The sequence below is a fragment of the Phyllostomus discolor genome, chromosome 10 (genome assembly GCF_004126475.2).
Source record: "Phyllostomus discolor isolate MPI-MPIP mPhyDis1 chromosome 10, mPhyDis1.pri.v3, whole genome shotgun sequence".
NCBI lineage: Eukaryota > Metazoa > Chordata > Mammalia > Chiroptera > Phyllostomidae > Phyllostomus > Phyllostomus discolor.
Window position 1 is genome coordinate 86,998,256 of NC_040912.2, and position 12,425 is coordinate 87,010,680.

Here is a 12,425-nt window from a genome sequence, read left to right on the forward strand (position 1 = left end):
GAAGTAGGGAATGTACAAGAAAAGTGTGAAAAGCCATCAGAAGTAAGGAAGTGCTCAAAAGTTATGGAGATGTGTTAAAAAACAAAAGGGTAAGCTTGGTGTGTTTCTATCTAGAATGATTAGAAATGAATAACTAATAAAGAAAGAATTATACTCCCTTGATTACGAAATTCATGAGTCCATACTGACAGACAGATGATAGGTGCAGACCTATAAAGATATATAGATGATTGATAGATAGGTAGGTAGATGATAGAGCCTTTCCTTGTGAGGAAATTGACAACCATTGATGTAACAGCAGTGATGGAGTAAGAACACCATGTTTTACAATAATCACCACTCATCAGGCAAGATCATCGACGGGCTCTGAAATTAGTACTGAGAAGCTCTATGAGGAACAGAATATTAGATAGTAACTTGAATGGATGCTCCAGAAATTACACTAGGGAAAATGTAATGAAAAAAGGAATACTCATATGTAATAATATAGAGAAAAAGAATTTTAAGGCAAATATGAAATAAATACTCAAATTTGTTAAATCTGTGTATATGGGTATATTGGAGTTCTTTGCATAATTCTTGACTGTTTTCTATAAGTTTACATTTATTTCATAGTAAAGTTAAAAACAGGTAGCCATTTTGGGGGAGTAGGGGAAGCTTTCAAAGAGTGACAAGGATACAACCTTTCTCTGAGCTCACGTTGAGAAACTCCACCTTTTGCTGAGTATCCAGCCCTGCCCTTGATCACACTTCAGTTCTTGACCAGCTCCCTTTAAGGAATGGGGGGAAACCGGTCATGGGTCACAGAGTTCGTGCTGCTGGGATTCCAGCTCAGCGCACAGACGGAACTGCTCCTCTTCTGGGTCTTCTCCCTGCTCTACACCTGCAGTCTGCTGGCAAATGGCATGATCTTTGCCCTCATCTGTCTGGACCAGAGATTACACACCCCCCATGTACTTCTTCCTCTCCCACCTGGCCATTATTGACGTGTCCTATGCTTCCAACAATGTCCCCAAGATGCTGGCAAACTTCGTGACCCAGAATAGAGCCATCTCCTTCGTCCCATGCATCATGCAGACATTTTTTTATTTGGGTCTTGCTGCTACAGAGTGCCTGATTTTGGCGGTGATGTCCTATGATCGGTATGTGGCCATCTGCCACCCCCTCCATTACTCTGTCATCATGAGCTGGAGCGTGTGCATGGTCCTCACTGCCACTTCCTGATCCTGTGGATTTGTCCTGGCTCTGATACAGGCAATTCTCCTTCTAAGGCTGCCATTCTGCGGGTCTCAGGAACTCAACCACCTGTTCTGTGAGATCCTGTCTGTCCTCAAGCTGGCCTGTGCTGACACCTGGCTCAACAAAGTGGTCATCTTCGCTGCTGCTGTCTTTGTTTTAGTCGGGCCCCTGTCCTTGGTGCTGGTCTCCTACATACACATCCTCTGGGCCATCCTGAGGATCCAGTCTGGGGAGGGCCGCAGGAAGGCCTTCTCCACCTGCTCCTCCCACCTCTGCGTGGTTGGGCTCTTCTTTGGCATAGCCATGGTGGTTTATATGGTCCCTGACTCCAGTCAACGGGAGGAGAAGGAGAAAATACTGTCCTTGTTTCACAGTCTCTTTAACCCGATGCTGAACCCCCTCATCTACAGCCTGAGGAACGCCCAGGTGAAGGACGCTTTGTGTAGGGCCCTGCAGGTGAGGGCCAGGTGAAGGGAAAACTCAGGGAGTTTTCCCAATTGGAAGTTTCATATACAAATAGTAATTTTTCAAATTCTAGCTCTGAAAATAGGGTAAACTTCCATGGAAGAATATAGCTTTAAAGTTGAAATTGGACAAGTAAATTATTAGAATTTTTAGTCTTTCTTTTAAAAAATTGGTGAATTCTCATTTCCTCAAGACAGGAATATGACACAGAGAAGAAATGGAATGTGAGAAGATTGTATCAACACACCTCTATGGCTTAGATATTTGACTTCTTATTGCCTTCTGGTAGTTGGCAACAGCACAATAAACATACTGCCCTATGAGAGAACCTCCAAAGTGGACTGAAATTTTACTACAGAAAATACTGCAGGGCCATATGAATCTGCCTCACCAGTTGTGTGGAAAATGAAATGAAAGTTTAAAGAAATTCTAAATTACTTGGTGAAATAATTTAGTAGCAAAGGGGAAAAGCTAGGGAAATGTGTAGTGAAACAAGAAACTATGTGAAAAATCCTAAACTGTCTTAAAGGTCAAATGAAGGAAATGTATCAGTAAATGTTTCAGTGGTTCCAGAGGTAAATGTTTTGAGCACTAGTCAAACTTTGCATTTATTCTTGGGTTATGATAATTTCTAACACAGCAAGATTAAATCCCCTGTTGAAGTTCTTGAAATTTTTCGTACCAAAATTTTCTCAGTGTCTGAACCCCTCAGCTGAAGGTGGCTTGAGGTGGCAGCAAGCAGCACAAGACAACTGTGACAGAGCTGAGTAGGCAAGGGGGAAGGGATGTGGTGGAGAGGATGCTGGGGAAGTTAACCCCTTCACCTTTTTCACCCAGCCCCCAGCCCCTCCCTCTGACAGCTGTCATCTGTTCTCTCTATCTATGAGTCTGTTTCTATTGTGTATGTTAGCTGATTGTGTTCATTAGATTCCACATGTAGATGAGATCCAGTGGTACTTGTCTTTCTCTGACTGGCTTACTTCCCTTAGCATAATGCTCTCCAGGTGCATTCATGCTGTCCCAAAAAGTAAGATTTTCTTTTTTGTGTGTGGCAGTATAGTATTCCATGGTGTAAATGTTCCACAGCTTTTCTATCCCCTCATCTACTGATGGACACTTGGGCTGCTTCCAGTTTTTCCTACTGTGAACAACACTGTAATGAACATAGGGGTGCATGTGCAGGGTCCGGCAGAAGTAACACCTGCTTGAGTGTGGTTGGGAGGGTAATGATATGGGTGTAGTAATCTATAGTGTTAATTTTACCATTTCACCTAAAATGTCATGTGGTGTGCTTGAGTGAGATATTGTTATGTTACAGAATTACATGCTTATGATTTTGTAATAAGAGGTTTTGTAATAAAAATTTTGTAACACCATTTGTGCCCGACCCTATATTCTTTCAAATTAGTGTTGTAGGCTTCCTTGGATTCATTCCCAGAAGTGAATTGGCTAGGTCATAAGGCAGTTCCACTTTTAATTTTTGAGGAAACTCCATACTGTTTCCCACAGTGGCTGCATTCCCAGTCTGCTTTCCCCCAAACAGTGCAGGAGGGTCGCTTTTCTCCACATCCTCGCCAGCACTTGTTGCTTGTGGATTTATGGATGACAGCCACTCTGACAGGTGCAGGGTGATCTACCTTGTGGTTTCCATTTGCATCTCTCTAATGGTTAGTGACATCAAGCATCTTTTCTTATGTCTGTTAGCCATCTGTCAGTCCTGTTTGGAGAAGTGTCTACTCAGATCCTTTGCCCATTTTTTAGTTGGATTGCTTGTTTATTGGTGCTAAGCTATCTGAGTTCTTTATAGATTTTGGATATAGTTAACACCTTATCAGATATATCATTGCTGAATGTCTTCTCCCATTCAGTGGGTGGTCTTTTTGTTTTGATGATAGTTTCTCTTGCTGTGCAAACACTTTTCAGCTTGATGGAGTTCCATTTGTTTACTCTTTCTTTTGTTTCCCTTGCCTGAAGAAATGTACTAGGAAAAATATTTCTAGAATAAATATCCAAGATTTTACTGCCTGTTTTCTTCTAGGATGTTTATGGTTTTGGGTCTTACCTTTCAATGCCCCAGTTCTCTTTTCAAAATTCTGAGAAGCCCTGTCCATGTGGCTCAGTTGGCTGGAGCATCACCCATGAACCAAAAGGTCATGGATTCGGTTCTCACCGAAGGCATACACATGGATTGCAGGTTTAGTCACAAGTTGGGGTGCATGTGAGAGGCAACCTATCGATGTTTCTCTCTCCCATTGATGTTTCTCTCCCTCTCTCTCTCCCTCTTCCCCCTCTCTCTAAAATCAATAAGCATGTCCTCAGGAGAGGATATAAAATCTGAGAAATGTATAAAAATAAAAATATGATTCAAGGAAGCCAGTGTCAGAGAAAATGGAATTGAACGATTTTGAACGGTATTTCTCAATACTGTAGAAATACATTCCCCTCACTCGGTCACAACTCTCATAGTCAGAGCCCAGGTGGCTACCAACTCAAGTGTCTGTAGCTCCGGCTGTGCTCAATAAGCTGTAGTCAATTCTTTATTCTCTCATTTTTCAAAATGCAAAGGAAAACATCCAACTTTTCATGTTTTAAAACAAAGTACTCCATAAATACACTTACTAACGATTTATAATTATTTCCATCAGTTATACACCTATCATGACTTTCTGAATATCCATTCATTCATGAGTTGGGTATTTATCACATCAGTGAAACACCAACAACTTGAAAACGGACTTTCAGGTAATTTAGTTTGGGAGTCATTTAAATGATCAGTGTGTTGCTTTTTACTCATTCTGCTTTCAAATAGAAAGTATAATCACATGCTACAGGACCTCGCTAGAACCACAGGAGCTATCAGTGCAGGTTGAAATGAGAGCTGTGATCACAGGAAGTGCCACATGCCGACAGATAATGTACATACCTAAGAACATGTTTATTGCAGTTAAGAGCTGGTTGTGTTGTGTGTGTCCTTGTGCTTTGTGTATATTTGTGTTTTGTGCATGTGTATTTTTTGCTGTGATCACATTTAGACATTAGAGGAATGTCACCTTGCTAATGCAATAAAAACATGTCATTTTGACATGATTCATTTCCCAAAGTTAAAGTTTGTTTGGTATCATAATCATTAATATTTGATTATTTATTGTCTTCTAATTTTTTATTGTTATAATTGATGGTGAGGTGATGACAAACTTGGAAAACTATGTCCTAAACTACTGTTTTCACAGGACCACATGGCTACTAATTTTGTCACCTATATGCTATTTTTCTGTTTTTCAAATTTTCTGAAGATCACCTGTAACATCAGACAAAAAGGGAAGAAGAAAAGTGCCAGTACTTATGGATTGCCCTGTACACCCTAGGCTTTTCATATGATCGGAAGCCATTTTTGGTGTTCCTTGTCACCGTGGAAATGTAGAGTTAGAGCACAGGTGGACTTTTTCCCAAACTTAATTAACTGCTCGGTTTTCCCAAGTTCAGGTCGTGATCCCAGAAAGTCAGGAATCACACTGTAATGAATGAATTAGTTTGTCAACTGCATGCTTTATTGATATGAGGTTTCCAAAATAATGTTTTGACTCCATTACATTCAGTATGAGAGTGCAGCAGAGCACAAGTAAATATGACAAAGTCTTAGGTAGCAGATCCTCTCCTGGTCCCAGAAGAGGCATGAAGGTTTGAGGGGAAGCCACCTCAGAAAGGGTCCTTGCTCCCTTCCCCAGAGGGGCGGGAATCCCAATCTCCCCACTTCAGGATAGAGGTTAGAGGGTACCTCCAATGCTTTGTGCCCTGGGAAACCCTCCATCAGGTAGATTCTAGTAAGCCCCATGGGGACACCATGACCATACTTTGGAGTCCCCAGTCCACCCTCTACTGCCTCCATAACCCACTGTCTACAGCATCTCCACACCTTGAGTTGTCACTTGGACCCTGCTGGTCTTTCAGGGTCCTTTCATGCCACCTCTGCTGCAACTCATGGGACCCAGCTTAAACACCAAGGTTAATGCCAGGAGCTTACTCCTTGTCACACTGGTTCTGCTTCTTTAGGGTTTCTTCTGGACTAGGTTTGCAGACCAGGAAAGTACTGGGATGAGCAAAATCCAAATAGCACTGAGTATCCAAGTTGGGTAATGAGTGCTGTCATCTCAGCGCAGTGCTCTGTGGCTGTCTGTGGGTCTAACTGTGCATCCTGCGGGGGTTAGAGCAGAAGCAGGAGACTAGCAGGAGAAGAGAGTTGCTCTGTCTCCTTCCCAGTGGCGGGGGGCAGGCACTGCGTGTCAGGGCCCGCCCTCCAGTGAGACCCAAGTACTGCCACCTAGGTCAGGCCCATTAAAGACTAAAACTCCCTTTTCTGACAATTCTGCCCCATTTTCAATCAGGAACAAAGGAGAGGGTCTGCAGTTCCCACAGGAGCTCCCAGAAGGCAGGAACCTGCCCACACTTCAGGTGCTTTCCCTTCTGAGGTCGTTGGGGACAAATGCGGGTGCTAAATAGTGTTGGGACCGCCCTGCCTGGTATCAGAAGCTATAACCCCCGCCTAGGCTAAGCCTGAGGGAACGCCCTTGGAACCATAAGCCAGCAAGGAGAGAAAAGCTTATCTCCCTGGCAGGAGTGCTGCTTCTGCTGCTTCATTCATAAATGAACCCCAAAGCTTGGTCGGTTAGCCAAAGACGGGTAAGATTCCCCAAGGGGGGAATGAACTAAGACAGGCATGATCACATGGGAGGCCCCCAAGAAAGGACTTTGGGGGCTACAATAAAACGGGGTGATGGACCCTCTCTCCTTGGCTTTGATATAGCCTGAGTCCTCATCTTCTGGGAGAAAATCTTATGTCTTGGTTGCCTTGCTTCCCTCACTCCACCTAAGCCTGAAACAATGACAGGGTGGTGCAGCTCTGTGCTGAAAAGGGCAGGTTCCCCGGGTGATCAGGCCTAAGAAAGAACATGTAAATTCCTGTGAAACCTTCTTTGTTTAGAATGCTCTCAGTTGAATGAGAAGGGTCCAAGGAGGAAGTTAGTTTGTTCCTTAAAAGTCTTACAGCTCTTTGACCCTGACTCAAAATAGACCTGCTCCCCACTCGAGGGGGTAGCCATCCCATCCCTACTTCTCCACAGAAACTAGTCTGTCTCTGTGCATATTTTTTCTGGTATTTCAACGAGCCGTCGCAGCGTTCCATGATCACTGCTGGCTGGTGACCCACGCATCAAAATAGGTTGACTTCTTTTACTTTACCTCCTTGGTGTGAGAGCGTACGTCACTGTTTACAACCTTGGGGGCAAGCTGCTGAGCCAGTAGCTGACAGGGCACAGCTGGGCATTAGGTCTCAGACAAACAATTTGAGGCTGCATATAGTTCCCAGGAACTTTTGAGTGTTGAGCTGTGAATGATGTGGATGTACAGACGGTTTACATGCTCTTCAGTGTCTTTCAGCAGCACTTTCACCCTGGTTCATCCAGGTCTGTGTCATTTCCCTCATGAGAATGCTTATCCTGACACAGGACATTTTACCAGACCCTGGAGGTGACTAGTAGAGTGTGGCTGGATCTCCTGCCTTGGTGGCAGATTGACTTTCACTGATTCCTTCTACTTCTCAAACACAGTGGTTGGGGATGGGTCCCACAGACTTTAAGTGGCCTCTGAGGTTGTTACCATAAACTGTACCTTCTAACCCGCTTTGAGGTGGGGGTGACCACTTGCTTCCAGAGTCTTTCTCCATCTCACACTGAGAGTGAACAGGAGACTTGATCAGAGGAGTAAGTGTGTGGCCTTCACTTGGGGAGTAGTGATTACTCAGTGCAACTCTCTTTTTTTCCCACTAAAATTATCTTTGATATGAAAGTTGTAAACAATATTTTAACACAATGATAAATTGGTCAAATTATTTCACATTAACTGAATGAGCTGTGTATACAGTCATTAAAAGGATAGAGAAATTTTACAGATATATAGGAAAGAATTATTATACGATTTAAAGAAAAAATGTGAACCAATAACTTCAAGTGTTACGTAACTGCACGTATGGTACATATATGTGCAGTAAATAGCGAAAGCTATGACATAGAGTAGTATAGTATCCGATGCAGAGTAGTAGGATGATGACTGTTTACAACTTTTATAAAATAAGTTTCGGGATATAGGAAGGTTTGGAGATGTCAGATCACTGGTTAGAAATAATCTAACCAGTCCTATCTTGTACAACATCTAAACTTAATTTAGGATATACATGAAAATTTAATAAATGGAAACAAATTTAGCTACTGAAGTTCATAACATGTAAAAAATCTCTTAAATTTTATCTCTGCCTTCATTTTAAATACTATAGCATAAAAGATCATTTTAAAAAGATACCCAACTCTTACCTCCTGTGGGCAGCAGAGCACAGTAAACATGAAGATCACATGTGCTCTTATCATAACAGTTAACATGTTTGTCAGTCCCTCACCCAGTGCTGTGCACTACACATCGATAGCACCTAAAACATCTCCTCCAGCCATCGTAACCAGTCCATGCAGAACTTCCCATTAGCAGTCTGTTTTATGCATCATGTACCAAAAATTGAGAAATGTCCGATTTTTATTGACTTGCTGTCACTGCCCAGCCCTCCTTCCCTCTGATCCTCAACCCTTATGGAGCAGCACAGGTTCTCCTCTGCCCCTATGCACTGTCAGTGTGACGCAGACTGGACCTTAGAGGGAGGGCCTGTGGCTCGCAGGGCTGCCTGTGACTAGCTAGCACGTTCGCTTCAAGGTAAGGAGTCAGCAAACCTCTCTGTGCATCACAGCTAAACCTCACCTGCCAGTTAGTGTTTTTAAGTAATTCATGTGTGTGTCCCTTATGAACTTTCAGTGTGAGTGATGTGGAGGCTGTTCTTTATTGATAAACTTTTACTGATAAACTTGAGCCCCCAGAATCTGGTATCCAGCTTACAATTTTTCTTAACCAAATTGGGACATTTGGACTATTGATTTTTATGTTTAATCCTCACCCAGGGACATGCTTTTGGAATTTTTAGAGAGAGGGATGGGAGAGAGGGAGGCAGAGAAACATAAATGTGAGAATCATCTTTGGTTTCCTCTTATATGTGTGCCCACTTGGACCAAATCCCCAAACTAGGTATATATGGGCCCTGAGCAGGAACGGAACCAGGAAGATTTCTGTTTATGGGACAATCCTTCAACCTACTGAGCCAACCAGCCAGGGCAGATTATTGATTTTCATGGCTTCCAATTGCTTATGTTGTGTACTTAGGGAGCTCTAAAGCAGACTGGGAGCCTGGAGCAGGGAAAAGGAGCTTGCTCCTTCCTGTCAGCCCCTTGCTCTTGTCAGCTTTCTCCCAACAGCTCTTGGCAGTGGCAGCAAAGCCCCTCTGCCCAGCCTTAGTCACTCAGGGTCCCATGGGAAGCCTTATCATTCCCTGCTGGGGCCACAGTGCTGCTGGGGAGCCCTACTCCTCACAGGGTTAAGTCTGAACCCCAACTCCTCTGACCTGGATTCTAATCACCCAACCTCTGCTGTGTGCCCTTGAACCCTAGGGACGGCAGCTTCACACAGTTCTGCTTGTTCATCTGAGAGCTCTGTGTTTCCTGTTGTAGTTCCCCAGTGTCCTTGTGACCATTGTGTTGTATGCAAGTCTGTGTACTATTGAACCACACCAGCAGAGTTTCTGTTCCCTGTTGGATTGCCATCTGATTCAAAGAGAAAAAATACACAGGATACATGTTCCAGTCAGGTGTGAGATAAAACTCAGCCAAGGCTGAGGATGGGAACAACCTTTGATCTTCAGCTGCCCCATGTACCACCTACTCTGTGTGGAGGGTTAGTAGGTAGGAAAATTGAGTTCTTGAGCCATGGTGAATGCAAGGTGTGGTCATTGTAATGTGTGAAGGAGTCCCAGAAATGATTCTAGAGCTTTAAGTGGATGAACATACATCCCACAGTGAGTGAAGAAATCATAAACGCACCATCTTGCCACAAGTGTCCCTGTGGAGAAGAGCAGAGATGAGTCCCTGTGGAGCCCCTTTCCCCTGGACAGGAGCTGATGGCAGTGTGCCTGGCGGGTCCTTCTCCCTCCCTACACCAAACACTCAGCAGTATATTGAGAGGTGGTGGAGCTGAGCAGAGAGTAAATCATCTCTGTTTGTGTGGGTACCTTTTCTCCTAAGAGATCCTTATGCGATGGCAATTTCCACACTAACTCACAGATACTTTTCTCTTTCTTAGTGTGTTTTTGCTCAACCCAAGTCACATTCAGCTGGGTCTTGTATTTGGCTGTAAATCTGTGGTAAGTTTCTTATATTTTCCAGTCTTTTTTCATTATTCAATTTCAGATAGGCAGTGATGAAAAATCACAGTGGATGTAGGAATTGTTATTGTCTGTCAGTGCCAGGTGTTTTCTAATTACAGACTTAGCTAAGAGGATCTTTTAAGTCACCGGGTCATTTAGAAACACCTAGTGTGGATCATTTACTTTGGTACATTTAGTGTAAAATTCCTTGTTTAAATGACAAGATACATTAGCTGTTTGAGACACATGCTTTAAAGTGCTTCCAATGTCCCATGAAATTCAGTCATGTTTTCATGAAATAACGGCCCAAATTGGCCACAAAAGGAGTTTGTTACAGTGGAGTGTCCTGAATGTTTTATTTTTGAAAGTGACCTTCCACTTGGGGAGTTATTTGAATATGAGAATTATCACTTTTTAGTCTCTTTAACAGACTTGTCACTGCAAGCAGGTTCCATACACCAGCAGATAGGAGTTGTCTTGTGTGTCCTCAGCCAAGACATGTGAATGAACATGGAATATGTTTAATAAGTATCTGTGGATTTTTGGTTTGCATTTTAGCTATGTGCAGCCGATAGGAGGAAGATGAGATGAGTCACTGGTCCTTCTGCTTTAGTTTATTGTGTCCTTCTTCATAGGACATTTTAGAGATAGCAGTGCTGTCTTCATTCACCCCAAGTGTGGCAACAAAGCTGAAATGAAAATGGCTAAAACTTTTCTATACATTTAGTGCCATAGAGTCCTAGAGTTGGAAGAGACCTGAGCATTTTTCTTGCTCGACTTCTCCCATAACATGGGCATCCAAATTTCTGAGTTAAAGTATTCACTGACATAAAGTTCAGTCCTACTAAAACAACCAGTTTCTTCACCATGGTTGTTCCAACTGTTATGGCCTTATTTCTTAGACTGAGAGAAAATCACCTCCCAGTGTTTCTGCTGTGAATTTGATTCTTCCTTTGAAGCAAGGTGAAACCTTCACACTTTTGCTTGCCAAACCTTGCAAATATTAACTTATGAGGAAATTTGAATGGAGAATGGAAATTTGATATGACCACAATTATGAGTTTTTTGTCAGATTCTTATTTTCGTGACATTCAGGTGGATGCTGGACTGAAGAAGGACATGGAGTCAGAGAGACAAGGAAACAGAAGCAGGGGTTTAATTGTTACAGGTCAGACCTCAGAATTCCCTCCCTGGGAAAAGTCCTTCTGTAAAGATTGATAAACCCCAGAAAGTACAGATTCAGGATGAATAATGTTTTCGTGTTAGAGTTAAGCTGTAAATTATGTTAAAGGTGCTAAGGATATGAGTATGTAAGTAGAGCTTACCTATAGCTTTGGATATTGATCAGTAGTTTTAAATCCCAGGCCACGACCCATCAAGAAATATTCCAACCATCATTTTACTAGTGAAGGAGAGTAGAAAATAACATAGAAAATAGCAACTAGTCTTCCACATGATAAGGATTCAAGTGCATGTATAGACGCATGAGTGTCTGTAACTGTATACATAACATATAGATTCTCCACACACACAGGCATAGAATATAAATGTTCATATAGGGATAAAAATATAACAAGGATTCTATTCACATAATATGCACATATATGCAGAAGATAATCACATGATATACGTATATATGCACATAAGGATACAAGTACATGTGTGTGCTTATACGTGTGTATGTAGCTATATACATAACATGGATTTTATCCACACATACAGGAATGGAATGTAAATATTCATAAGGGATAAGTGTGCGGTGGGTAATATCCCATTATGAAGCAGCATGATCAGAGTAGAATATCTGTGGGCACAAAAGTCAAAAGACAAAGTTCTCTCCCTTATATCCAGCTAAAGCTGTGGCAGTCTGCCTGCCATGCTGTCAACTTAATTCAAGATTGCACAGCCAGTAAAAATTACCAGGCTAACACATAAGGCATCTAATGAAAGCACAAATCTGTGAGATCCCCTCATAGGAGAATCTCCCACAGGCTTCTCGTCCTCCTTCCCACCCTCCCATGTGGGTGCAGACTCAGGCCCACAGCCCCCTCCCCACGGTGACAGTGTGGGCACTGTGGGCCGGGACTTCGCTCGGAGAAGCCTCCAGAGCAGCTGTGTGAGTGAAACAGTGTCCACTGTTAGGGAGGCAGTAGGCGTGTTAACGTGTTAGGAACTGTGGTGGAAGTTTACAAAGAAAGGTAAGATTGACTGAACACTGTAATAGAACACTGGCATTTCATTATCAAGGTGAAAAATTCTTTCTGTGTCATTTGCAGTGCACAGTATTCACTTAGTAAGTGATGAACAGGAGAGAGGTATCACTGATGATGTTCTCTGAGGGAAGAAAGGATGACACACACACGTCTATTATGTTAAACTCGTTCCTCAGGCACTCAGACCTGGTGAGCTCTCTCCCTTGTTCTTTCCCGAGAAA

At 42.8% G+C, this 12,425-nt stretch overlaps 1 protein-coding gene across 1 annotated transcript; it reads left to right on the plus strand.

Moving 5' to 3' along the window:
• Positions 1-741: 741 nt before the first annotated feature.
• On the plus strand, positions 742-1,926 carry LOC114507839 (olfactory receptor 2A2-like). The gene is given in 2 exon segments (XM_028525858.2): positions 742-947; positions 949-1,926. Coding segments are annotated over 2 exon segments (930 nt in total). The 5' UTR covers positions 742-779; the 3' UTR covers positions 1,711-1,926.
• The last annotated feature ends 10,499 nt before the right edge of the window (positions 1,927-12,425 follow it).